The following is a 13,457-nucleotide window of genomic DNA, read 5'->3' as shown; positions in this document are numbered from 1 at the left end:
TCATTTTTTTTTTTTGTTGTTTTGTTTTTTGTTTTTTTTTGAGACAGGGTTTCTCTGTGTAGCCCTGGCTGTCCTGGAACTCACTCTGTAGAACAGGCTGGCCTCGAACTCAGAAATCCACCTGCCTCTGCCTCCCGAGTGCTGGGATTAAAGGCATGCGCCACCATGCCCTGCTATACACTAGCATCTTAACAGCACACCTGAAAGCTCTAGAACAAAAAGAAGCAAATACACCCAAGAGAACTAGACAGCAGGAAATAATCAAACTCAGGGCTGAAATCAACCTAACAGAAACAAAAAGAATTAACAAAACCAGTAGCTGGTTCTTTGAGAAAATCAACAAGATAGATAAACCTTTAGCCAGACTAACTAGAGGGCACAGAGACAGTATACAAATTAACAAAATCAGAAATGAAAAGGGAGACATAACAACAGAAACCGAGAAAAGTAAAAAAAAAAAAAAATCATCAGATCCTACTTCAAAAGTCTATATTCAACAAAATTAGAAAATCTGGAATGAAATGGACAATTTTCTAGACAGATACCAAATACCAAAGTTAAATCAGGATCAGATAAACTATATAAACAGTCCCATAATCCCTAAAAAATAGAAGCAGTCATCAGAAGTATCCCAACCAAAAAAAGCCCAGGACTAGATGGGTTTTGTGCAGAGTTCTATCAGACCTTCAAAGAAGATCTAATACCTATACTCTTCAAACTATTCCACAAAATAGAAACAGAAGGAACACCACATAATTTGTTCTATGAAGCCACAGTTACGCTGATACCAAAACCACACAAAGACCCAACAAAGTACGAGAATTTCAGGACAATTTCCCTATGAACATCAATGCAAAAATACTCAATAAAATTCTCACTAAAAAGAATTTTCAACTGAGGAAACTCGAATGGCGGAGAAGCACCTAAAGAAATGTTCAACATACTTAGCTATCAGGGAAATGCAAATCAAAACAACCATGAGATTCCACCTCACACCAGCCAGAAAAACTCAGGTGACCACAGATGCTGGCAAGGATGTGGAGAAAGAGGAACACTCTTCCATTGCTGGTGAGATTGCAAGCTGGTACAACTACTTTGGAAATCTCTCTGTTGGTACATTTACACAATGGAATACTACTCAGCTTTTAAAAACAATGACTTCACGAAATTTGCAGCAAATGGATAGAACTTGAAAATATCCTGAGTGAGGTAAACTCAGTCACAAAAGAACACACAAGGTATGCACTCACTGATAAGTGGATATTAGCCATCCCATATACAGTCACCAAACCCGGACTATACTGTGGGTGCCAGGAAGTGCTTGCTGAGGGAGCCTGATATGGCTGTCTCCTGAGAGGCTCTGCCAGAGCCTGACAAATATAGAGGTGGATGCTTGCAGCCAACCATTGGACTGAGTGCAGAGTCCCCAGTGGAGAAGTTGGAGAAAAGACTGAAGGAGCTGAGGGGGTTTGCAGCCCCATAGAGGAGCAACAGTGTTCGATGCCCCAGTGTAGGGGAATGACAGGGTTGGAAGGTGGGAGTAGGTGGGTAAGCACCCTCATAGAGGCAGGGGGAGGGGGAATGGGATAGGGGGGTTCTGAAGGGGAGACCTGGAAAGGGGAATACATTTTAAATGCAAATAAAGAAAATATCCAATTTTTAAAAAAAGGATTAGATTATCAGGAAAAAACCCTATTACCACATTATTCAATATTGATTCAAAACCCACTTAAAACAATTGCCAGAATAAAATAAATATCATTTATCCCCTTAGATATTTTTGGTAGAAAGTAAATCCTGTGCTCAGACTGCTAACTTAGGTAAAATAATCAGTGATGTGATAGTTGACCTTTGTTTGTCAACCTGACTCAGGTCACTAAGACACACCTGTGTATCTGAGGGAATTTCCAGAGAAGTTTAACTAAGAGACTTCCCACTCTGAATGTGAGTGGCAGCATCCCCCTGGTCAGTGACAAGTCATTAACACAGAGTTCCAGCAACACCAGGGACCAGCAGGACGGTCACTGGCGAGATGAACTTGACCTTGCTTCACAGGCCTTGGGACTAGCATGTAGGAGGAATGAGAGAGAGTTTGGGTCTGTGGCTATCAAAGCCCTAGGATGATGCTGTGACCAGAGTCTAAGATAAAGGCTGCTCTGGTGGGACTACAGAGGATCAGATGCTGGCAGGCAGAAGAATGTGTTCATGGGGCTTAAGAGGAGACTAAGGACTCTGCTGAGAACTGGATTAGAAGCTGTTGTGTGTTATACTCCAGTAAGTAAACACACAACCAAAACTAAAACCACTACTAACCCTGGCTGCTTCCTATCCCAGCCCTGGTGATCTGCGTGAGGTTGGCTCAGACTGAGTTGGCTGGCAGAGGAAAGAGTAAAGTAATGCAACTCTCAGGCTGCAGCGAGGCCTCATTCACTGTGTGTGCTGAGGTCGACGATGAAAGTTCAGAGTCAGAAAGTGTGAGTTTGGTGAGTTAAGGGCATGAGCTCAGGAAACAGACCTGGTGCTCTCAAGGCAGCAGCCACTGTAAAGGAGGCTAACATCACGAAGGTATAGCCTCATACTTGCGCCCGGATGATAGGAATATGGCCTAGAATATGGGACTCCACCCGTGGAGGGCTAAAGAAGCAAAGTCATTGCAAAACCTGAAAAGACAAAGCCTACAGAAGTCCTGTTCAAGACCACGCAGGCTGCTGGAGCTATGGTCCAAAGGTGTCAGGCTATATCTCAAACTGGCAGCAAAACCAGGCAGTATCCACATGGTGCTGATTTTTCAAGCATGCAAACTCCAAAAGGTATAGGGACTGGAAACAGGACGTAGGACATAGACAGGACTCAAGGTTGTTGGAGCCCAGATGACAGATACAGAACTATAGGATTTGGTATTTGCTTTGGTTCAGTATTTCTGTGTTAGGCCTTTATTCCTCCCGTTTGGAATGAGAGTGTTCACTCTGTACCACTGTACACTAGTTTATAGTACGTGTTTTTTGATTATACATGGTCCAATTGAGAAGAGACTCTGAATTGGGGCTTTTGAGCACTGTTAAGACTGTTAAAGCTTTGGAGCTTCATGAGGCCAGAGAGGCCTTAATGGTTAAGAGTATTAGCTTCTCTTGCAGAGGACCAAAGATTGAGTCAACACCCACACTGGGCAGCTCACAACTGCTGTTAACTCCAGCTTCAAGGAATTTGACACTCTTCTTGACTTAGTGGGCTCCTGCGCATAAGTGTACACACACAGCAATATACATACATCAAAATAAATTTAAAAACTCACAGCACTCGGAGGTAGAGACAGGCAGATCTTTGTGAGTTTGAGGCCAGCCTGGTTGACTGAGGAAGTTCCAGGACAGCCAGGGCTGCACAAAGAAACCATGTCATAAAAACCCAAAATGAATTACTGTATAAGGATAAAAACCAAAAAAACAAACAAACAAACTTTGGAGACTCTTGAGGACTCCTGCATTTTCATTCTGAGATGAATATATGCCCTTGAGGGATATACAGTAAGGGTTCAAAAATAATGTTGGAGCTGGAGAGATGATGGCTCAGCAGTTAAGAGCACTGTTCTCTTCACAACCCCGAGTCAGTACCCAGCACTCACGCCCATAACTTCAGTTCCAGGGGTCTGAACTCTCTTCTGCTCTCTATGGGAACCAAGCATTCATATGGTGCACATACATATATAGAACCAAAACACTCACACATAAAATAATCTAAAAATCAATGCATTTGTAAGTCAAGGTGACAGAGAACAGACATCTGATTGTTAATTCCCATTGCCAACTTGACTAAATTTGGAGTCACTCAGACAAGTACCTCTGAGGAAGTCTTTAAAGGAGTTTTCAGACAGGGCTGTGTGTGTGTGTGTGTGTGTGTACATGCATGTGGTTGATGCAGGTGCCTTCTTCAGTTGCTCTCACTGAACGTGGAGCTCACCGATTTGGCTACACTGCTTGGCCAGTGAGCTCCAAGGGCCTGCCTGTCTCTGGACCCCAGGGAAGGGTTACAGATATATACTGTTTATCTAGCTTTTACGTTGACTGGGCATCTGAATTCAGGTCCTCATGCTTGCATACAAGGCTCATTATAGCTGAGCCAGCTTTTCTACCCTCCTCAGGCTTACCTGAGCAGGTTAACCCCCCAGGTTTACCTGGGAATCAACTGCTTATATATAAAAACTTAAATGAACATTAACACGTTTATATTCTTATTGAATGATAAAACATCATAAAATAAGATGAAATGTTGATGTTGAATATTACTTTTTTTTACAGAAGACTAAATATGTAACATTAAAGTCTCCTATTCACACAATCTGAACCTGAACCAGAAAGTTCTCAGCAAAGGATAAAAATGTAGGGGCTGGAAATGGCTCTGCTTTAAAAACCCTGGTTGACCACCCCCAGGAGTTGCAACCCAGAAGCTGAGTCACTGACTACCTGGGATTGACTCCCACCATCCACAAGATGGCTCACAACCATCTGCAGCTCCAGCTCTAGGAGACCTGACGCCCTCTTCTGGCTTCTGTGAGCACAGGGTGTGCATGTGGGGAACAGACATATATATAGCCAAAGCATTCATGTACATTAAACAAAGTAAAATGTTTTAAAAGGATAAAAATTCAATGATTATTACGGTCTTTTTACTCTTCTAAAATGTAGAAATTTATGAAAAACTTATTACCGAGACGAGCTTAAGTTTAGCTATTTTCATAGTAGAACTGTGAGCTAGAGGCTCGCCACATGAGAAAAACACCCAGGGAGTGATCCTTCCGGCAAAGAGGCCCGCATTACCTTCTCCCCCAGGGGCAGCAGCAGCTGGCTCAGGGGACTGTGGCACAGGTGAGGCTTTCACGGGGGCTGGAATCGTCAGGGTTGGAGGCGGGGCATCAGATACGTCAGATTCCGACGACTGAGGATAAACGTAGTCTTCACCAAGCGAGTGCCGACGAAGCTCGACATCCACCACCTACACAGTGGGGAACAAGGAGGCTTGAGTCCATCATCAGTGTGATGGGGCTTGAGCTCCGAACAGAAAACAAAGGAGTGTTGCCACATCCCAACAGTCAATGCAATTTACGGAATTAGATTTTCATCACTCTACTCTAATACCTGGACACCTCAGTGGAGTCCCTGTCTTTCCATTCATTGCTTCTACTTCTTAGAACATTCTTCCCCTACGGCCACCTTCCTGCCAGGACATCTCAAGGGTCACCCTCTCGGGAAGACTTTCCCTATCCACTGCAACTTAACATAAGCTCCCGGCTCGCCAGCGGCTCTTCTTCAGCACAGTTATTTGTAGGTGAAACTGAAATTGTCTTTATCTGCTTTTGTTTTTAGTGTTTACTGTCTGTGCTGGTTACTTTTTATTAACTTAATATAAGCTGGGGTCACCTGGGAAGAGAAAACCTCAACTGGGAACATGCCTCCATTAGGGGAAGCCTGTGGAACATTTTCTGAATTAATGATTGATGTCAGAGGGCTCAGCCCAGTATGGGCAGTGCAATCTATCCCGGGGCTGGTAGTTCTGAGTTAAGTAAGAAGACAGGCTGAGCTCGCCATGAAAGACAAAGTAGGAAGCAGTATACTTCCATGGTTTCTGCTTAAGTTCCTAATTCCTCGCTTGTGCTTGAGCTCCTGCCCTAACTTTCTTCAGTAATGAGCTGTGGCAGTGGTTCTCAACCTGTGGTTGCAACCCCCTAGGGTGGGTCAATGACCCTTTCACAGGAGCTGCCTCAGTAGTCTCAATAGCAGATATTTACATAATGACTCACAACAGTAGCAAAAGTACAGTTAGGAAGTAGCAATGAAAATAATTTTATGAAAGCCGGGCGTGGTGGCGCACGCCTTTAATCCCAGCACTCGGGAGGCAGAGGCAGGCAGATTTCTGAGTTCGAGGCCAGCCTGGTCTACAGAGTGAGTTCCAGGACAGCCAGGGCTACACAGAGAAACCCTGTCTCAAAAAACAAAAAACAAAAAAAAAAAGAAAATAATTTTATGGTTGGGGGTCACCACAACATGAAGAACTGTTATTAAAGGGTCACAGCATGAGAAGGTTGAGGACCACTGAAGTATGACTTGGGAGCTGTTAGATGACGTATAAGTCCTTCCTCTCCAAGTTGTCACTATCCTTATGCTCAAGAACATCAGAGTACATCCTCAAAAATAAGTTATCTTAGTCATCTCTTCAGTCCTAGTATCTGACCATGGAAAGCACACCGAAGGCACTCAATAAAAGTCTTCTGGTATCATAAGTGCACTGCTACAAACTTTACATTACCTAGCTGGGTAGACTAACTGCAGATATACAATAAAAGCACAAGGGTATAGGATAAAACTGGAGGTCTTATATTTTCTGAGTTCCAAAACTTATTACAAAGCATTAGTTATTAAACAGTATTTAAAACAATAAAACAGACACCTGGACCAATGGAATAAATTACAGGCATGCCAAGTGTTCAATCACTCTGGAATAAAAAGGCCAGTCTTTTCAATAAATGGGGCTAGGAAAACTGGGCATCCACATACAAATAAGTTGGAACTTATAACAAATTTAACCAAGTACCTACACAAAAGGGCTCAAAATGAGCAAAGGAGATGACTAAGTGGGTAAAGGCCTTGCAAGAAAATACTAACAGACAGCAAGCCCATAAAGATAATGCTTGATATTGCTAGTAATTTTAAAATGCCAACCACTTCACAACTGTAATGGTGACTACCTATAATTTAAAACCAGAAAAATAACAAGTACTAAAAAAGATGTGGACAATGTAGACTCCATACTTGTGGGGGCAATATAAAATTCCATAGAAAGATGCCATAGAAAATACTATAGTACTTATTCAAAAAACTGAAAATAGCATTATCATTAGATGTAATTTCACTTCTGGGGATATGCCTATATGAACTGAAAAAGGAAACCAACCGCTCTCTGTAAGCCTCTATCCAGAGCACCATTATTACAACAGCCAAAAGGCAGATTCCATCCAAGTGTTCATGAACACAGGCACATACAAACGGAGGGAGAGGAGAGCAGGACAGGCCCCGCTGGTTAGCAGTGCTCACTGCTCTTAGATAACTGGGATCAGCTACCAGCTCTCACATGTTACTTAACAACTTTGAGCAAGTCCAGTTCCGAGGGATCTGATGCCTTCTTCACACGAGCGGTGCACATACATCAAGGCCAAACGTTCACATATATAAATACAAATCTAAAAAGCTTAAGGGGCAGGAAAGGTGGCTCTGTGGTTAAGAACAGGTATTGCTCTTTCAGAGGATCCGAGTCCAGCTCCAGGGGATTGAACCTTCTGGCCTCTATGGGAACCCATAGACAAGCAGCACATATTCAGATGTACACATATACAAGATTAAAAGTACAGTCAATCTTAAAAAACAAAACAAAACAAAACACAAACAAACCCTTGTTGCACTTGCAGAGGACCTTTGTTCAGGTCCCAGCACCTGCATGGTGGCTCACAAGTGTCTTTAATTTTAGTTCCAGGGGATTTAACACCCTCAATCTGGTCCCCAAGGCCAACCACGAACACATGTCATTGACCGCAGGTAGAATGCTCATACAAATTAAAAATATAAAGATAAATCTCCAAAAGGGGGAATGGATTCTAATGCCTCCTATAAATGGCCAAGCCCTGCATGCCCTGCAGCAAGGCAGTGAAATGAAGCCAAGGGCACTGTGAGGCCAATCACGTAAAGGAGGCAAGTTCACACGGACAAAAAAGGAAAGTGGTGGGGTAACTTAGTAGTTATGGACTTAGAAGATGAGAAAAGCTCAGGAGATGGCTGACATCACTGTGAGCATATTTCATGTCACTGACTTACATGCTGAAAATGGTTCAGATCCTAAAATTTTTGTCATATTTTAAACCAAAAAATTAGAAAAAAAGAAAAAGAAAACACACTGGGTGGGGTGGCCAAGAAAAAAAAAATCAACTCAAAAAAAGAGAGATCAATACTCATTTTTGTTGTTGTTAAATAACAATAATAAGCCGGGCGGTGGTGGCGCACGCCTTTAATCTCAGCACTCAGGAGGTAAGAGGCAGGCGGATTTCTGAGTTCGAGGCCAGCCTGGTCTACAAAGTGAGTTCCAGGACAGCCAGGGCTACACAGAGAAACCCTGTCTTGAAAGACCAAAAATAAAATAAAATAAAAATAATAATAATAGTCAGCTGGGGTGGTTGCAAGTCCTAGCACTCAAGAGGCTAAGATAGAAAGTTTGGATTTGAGGTGAGCCTAGACTATAGGGTGTGGCCCTGTCCTACACATATGACCTGAGCACAGCATGCACATATGCATACACACACACATACACCCAAATGCACGCCCACACACCTGCATGAGCACACCACCTTCCCCCACACAGGGCTGAGCAATGGTACCTACCGTCTCTGCACCCAGCGTCTGTAGGCCAGTGTAGGTTCTATCCAGCTATTCAAAGATAAAGGAGGGAGACATTAGACTTCACTCTGATCATGAACCTGAGCACCTAGCACTAGTTCACTGCAAGCTAATCCTCAATACTCTGGGGGAAGTTTGAGTAAAGCCAAAACTTAATCATGAAGTTATAAATTGTACACTTTATTTTTTTTTTATTTTTTTTATTTATTTTTAATATTTTTTATTACATATTTTCCTCAATTACATTTCCAATGCTATCCCAAGAGTCCCCCATACTGCCCCCCACTTCCCTACCCACCCATTCCCATTCTTTTGGCCCTGGCATTCCCCTATATTGGGGCATATAAAGTTTGCAAGTCCAATGGGCCTCTCTTTCCAGTGATGGCCGACTAGGCCATCTTTCGATACATATGCAGCTAGAGACAAGAGCTCCGGGGTAGTGGTTAGTTCATCATGTTGTTCCAACTATAGGGTTGCAGATCCCTTTAGCTCCTTGGGTACTTTCTCTAGCTTCTCCATTGGGAGCCCTGTGATACATCCAATAGCTGACTGTGAACATCCACTCCTGTGTTTGCTAGGCTCCGGCATAGTCTCACAAGAGACAGCTATATTTGGGTCCTTTCAGCAAAATCTTGCTAGTGTATGCAATTTGTACACTTTAAAAACCCATCGGAAAATGAGGCTTCACACAGGTTTTCTGCAGCCTTAACTATAATCACAACCCAATAAAGAATGCTTCACTAAATCACATCAGATCGATTTGTACAGTATTAGGTGGCACTGAGATGAGTTAATAAAGTTGTGTGAAAATATTTCAAATGGCAGGCTATAGAAATACACATGCAATGCTAAGATGCAATTGCACAGTGTGTAGTTACAAAGCAAGACTGAAAATTACGAATGAAAATGTAAGAGGCACAGCCAACATTAAATACTTGAAATACATTAGCATCACAGATTTATTTTTAAGGCAAGGAATATAAACTAAGGGAAGGAAACTAACAGGAGTTTATGATTACATTGAAATTCTTACTATCGCATCATCTCAACTTATATCCATCCCACTTTAAAACTAAAAAAAAATTTTTTTTTATATCTTATCAGTACAAACATTACACAGTGAGACTAAAAGGTAAAACAGACTAAGTGAATCTGGGTAGAGCTGTTCGCATGGGTTTTAAGGGTCTAAGACTGCAGAGTAGGTAGGGAAGCTGTGCAGAAGCTCATACAGGCAAGGAAACTCAGCCCGCCATACTCTGGTGTTCTGAAGATTAAAACCAGTAACACAAGTAATGGTGGTGACAGATTTCAGGTGTGGCTTCAGGGGACACAGAGAAAGAAGTTTATTAGAAAAGTTACCAATGCTTTCATGGACAGAGAGACAGCGGCATGGGTGGCCGTGTGGCTGTTCTGGCAGTTCAAGCCCATGCACTGACAGACAGCATGGCTGGGGCACTGGAGGGAGGAAATCAGGGCCTGTATGGTGACGGCCTCTTCTCGTATCTTCCTGAGGGTGGGGGCAGTGTCACAGCACAAGCCTGTAGCTGGGCTCACTAGATTCCAGGGCAGGAGGCAGGGACATGGGAGAAGGACATAATGTATGGCCACCAATACCTGCTTTAAAGTGGGTACTTCTCCAGTCTGCCAGCTAGAGTTTTAGTGTTAGTAGGGTGCCTATGGGTATCTGCGGTAGGGGAAGGATGCTGCAGGTTCTGTGGCTTGAGCAGCAAGTATCCTGAGCTCTAGAGTTTTACTATTTAAGCTCTTAATCAAGATGATAGCTGCTCAAAAGATAAGAGCAACTGTAGGTTATATCCATGCCTCTTGTCTATCCTCTAAAGATAGAAATAAGTATCTCTGTAATCTGTCTAGCCTCCATGGACACCAACGCAGACACATAGTTACAAACAGTCAATCTTTTTTTTTTAAAGTGTACCTTACTATAATTTTAAAATACTGTTCTTTAAGACTAGGTGTGGTGGTGCAGATCTTTAATGCCTACTGGCAGAGATAGACAGATCTCTGAGTTATAGGCCAGTTTGATCTACATGTGAGAACCCATCTCAAACATGAACATACAAAACAAACAAACAAACAAACAAAAAACTGTGTCTCAAATACTCTTCCACTGAGAACCAGAAGAAAACTTAACAGGTAGGAACTATGTAAAAATGCCCCTTAGCTGATGATCTAGGGCTAGGTCTACTGCCAGATAAAATGGTTCACGCAGCGAGCGAAGAAAAGCAAGAACTGGGGCTGCAGAACTGGCTCAATGATTAAGAGTCCTGGGCTCCTGTAGAGACTTGGGTTCTGTTCCCCACACCCACATGGCGGCTTGCAACTCTCTGTAAGTCCAGTTTCAGGAGAGCTGATGCCCTCTTCTGGTCTCTGTGAACAAGCATGCTGTGCACATACATACATGCAGGCAAAACACTCACATGTAAAAAATAAAAATACATCATGTTTTTAAAAACCAAAGTACCTGCCCGTCTTATCAAGGCCCCCCTCAGCTCTTTAAAGCTGCTTTCCGTTCCTCTCTAATCTCATGAAAACATAAGCAGGAGAAACAAACAGTGCTTGCTGTCTATCATCAACAGAAGGAAAAGCCCAACATCTCAGCACTGAAATAGGTACATTTGTACAAGAAAGGTAATAAAGACGAAAACTCTTCAGATACATTCAACTTTATTTAGTTCAAATTTTGGGAGCTTGAATGATAACCACAAAAGAAGGGTGACTTGGGGGAAAGCACACTATTAGAATTAAGTTGCATATAAATAATACAACCTATTACCTCTACTACAAAGAATCCAAGAAGAACTTTGATGGTCTTCCAATGATAGTTACATGTATTTATTATGTAATTGCAAAAAAATATTTAAAAACAAATATAATACACAAAGAAAACAAAAAAGAGCAGAAAAACTGGCCACAATATTATCGTTTCAATTAATCCAACATTTTGGTATTATGTGGATCATGTTTTCATATGTGGTACTGAGGATTTCTTGCACATGCTCTACCACTCCTATGCTACACCAGAACTCTAAGCCCTGCTTTCTTTTTATTAGTCCTGGGGATGGGGTCTAGTGCCTTACTCATTGAACACAGATGTGTACATGCTCGAGACTCTTCTGCACGCAGCGCTAATGCTCTGCTTCATGTACTACAACAATAGTTACATATGCTCTAGCTAGAGTTGTATAGAAAGTACTTCATAGATAAGAATTATAACAGCCCTATAATAAACTACAAGGGCAGTAGAACCAATGAAGGATCTCGGTTTCAACTATTCCAAGCTTATGTATTGTTGCATTGTTGGCCAAACATGTTCACTTACCTTAATCTTCTGGTGTGCATTTTGTGAGATGCTGGTAGGGACCGAAGAACACAAAGTATTTGCCTCATATACTAGAAAATTAATTAAATTAAAAGAGAAAGGCTGGAGTAACAGGGTCTCGAGCAACATATCAATGGTGTGTTTGATAAAGAATTGAATCTTTTCTTTACTTTGGAGTTAGTTCACCTTTTTAAAGCATACAGTGTCAAGCAGCTGCCTCCCCAGCTTTAAGGAGAGGGCAGCTGCAGCAGTAAGGATCGGATACTCAAAGGATTCCCCTGCTTCCACCATCTAAGCCCTGACAGTCGGGAGAAAGCAGGTAATGCAGACAGACACTGTTTCTCAGGAACAACACTCTGCTACAGTACCTTCAGGTTGTGTATGATATCTATCCGCTTGTTCTGGCTGTCCTTAAAGTGAACTTGCACTCTGACAGGAAACTCACCCCAGCCTCTTCTAGTCAGATGAAAGGGGGGCTCTCTAGGGAAAAGCAGAAATTTTACAAATTTACCTGTGTTTATACTCTCATTCTAAAAAAGTTTTCATAAGAGACAAAAGAGAAATTCATGTCTTCCCAAAAACCAATTAGGTGTCTTAATGAGAAATCAGCATGTTAAGTTACACACACACACACACACACACACACACACACAATGCTAATAAAACTAACTCAAGTCTACATAAAACTTTTTATTACTAAATGGTTATGGATAATAGGTGCAAACTGTATAATCCAAAGTCATTTCTTAAATGGAACCAGTGTGAAAATGTGACACCACAGTGTAGAAGCCGACTGACAGCTGACAGGCATAGGATGCAAGATGTATATCCCAGACCAAAATAAATCATAATCGTGTTCAATCTAAAAGCGGTAATTAAGTTGGTGTTATCTGCTAGAAGGACTTCATAAAAAGAAAGCAAGCTGTTCACAATAAGATCTTCCCTACATAGGGGCTGAATATTAGAGTGAAGAGTGTGTATTTGAATGCTAAGGGACTACAGACTATTCAGTCACAATATAATTTATAAGGAAAGAAGAAAAGGAAAATGAATGAATGACAGGCACAGTGTTACCAACTGATTTGGCACATGGAGGTTCATTACACTCTTTGTTTTTGTGTACATGTGAAATTTTCCATAATAAAAAAATTTAGAAATTTACTTGAGATCTTGAAGTATTCAGACTATATCCTATATAACAGGTTTTCAAATTGAAAACACCTATAAATCTTTGAGTCAGAACTACTGTAATTAGTGCTGAGATTGGGAGAGAAGGCACTCTGTGACATAAGCTTTTGGAAAACTAAGACATGAATCCAGTTAGGTCAGAGTCTCACAACACAACACAACCGAAGACAAGCCTAACAGATGAGAACTAACAAGCAGAGATCCTCAAGCAAGCGTCGCAGACAGAAGTCCTGAATTCAAGAGCAGCCTGGAAAGCAGAGAAAATAACCTCACTAATTACAGCAAGATGAGTTCTCTACATCTGAGCCAGAGTCACTCTCCACTTTGCAGCAAGCTAGTATGTAACTGCTCCATGTGCCAGACGACAACAAAACTAGCCACCACCACCACCACCACCCCACCCCTGGCTCCCTGTGTTTGCCAGAACAGCAGAATCTCTAAGGGCAAAGATGGAGTACATGTAGACAATTTTCTGTGTCTGGTTTTGTGTCTGCCTT

At 42.0% G+C, this 13,457-nt stretch overlaps 1 protein-coding gene across 3 annotated transcripts in view; it reads right to left on the bottom strand.

Annotated features, from left to right (window-relative positions):
* The window catches only part of Yeats2 (YEATS domain containing 2), a 95,429-nt gene that overhangs the window by 49,520 nt on the left and 32,452 nt on the right, over positions 1 to 13,457 (bottom strand). For all 3 annotated transcript variants that reach the window (XM_021185201.2, XM_029470574.1, XM_029470575.1), the window contains 3 exons: positions 12,141 to 12,252; positions 8,418 to 8,462; positions 4,812 to 4,986 (listed from right to left, as the gene is read on the bottom strand). In XM_021185201.2, coding sequence (XP_021040860.1) covers positions 4,812 to 4,986; positions 8,418 to 8,462; positions 12,141 to 12,252 — 332 coding nt within the window. The remainder of the gene's footprint in view (positions 1 to 4,811; positions 4,987 to 8,417; positions 8,463 to 12,140; positions 12,253 to 13,457) is intronic.

The sequence above is a fragment of the Mus caroli genome, chromosome 16 (genome assembly GCF_900094665.2).
Source record: "Mus caroli chromosome 16, CAROLI_EIJ_v1.1, whole genome shotgun sequence".
Classification (NCBI taxonomy): Eukaryota; Metazoa; Chordata; class Mammalia; order Rodentia; family Muridae; genus Mus; species Mus caroli.
This window is presented reverse-complemented; position numbering and strand designations above follow the sequence as displayed.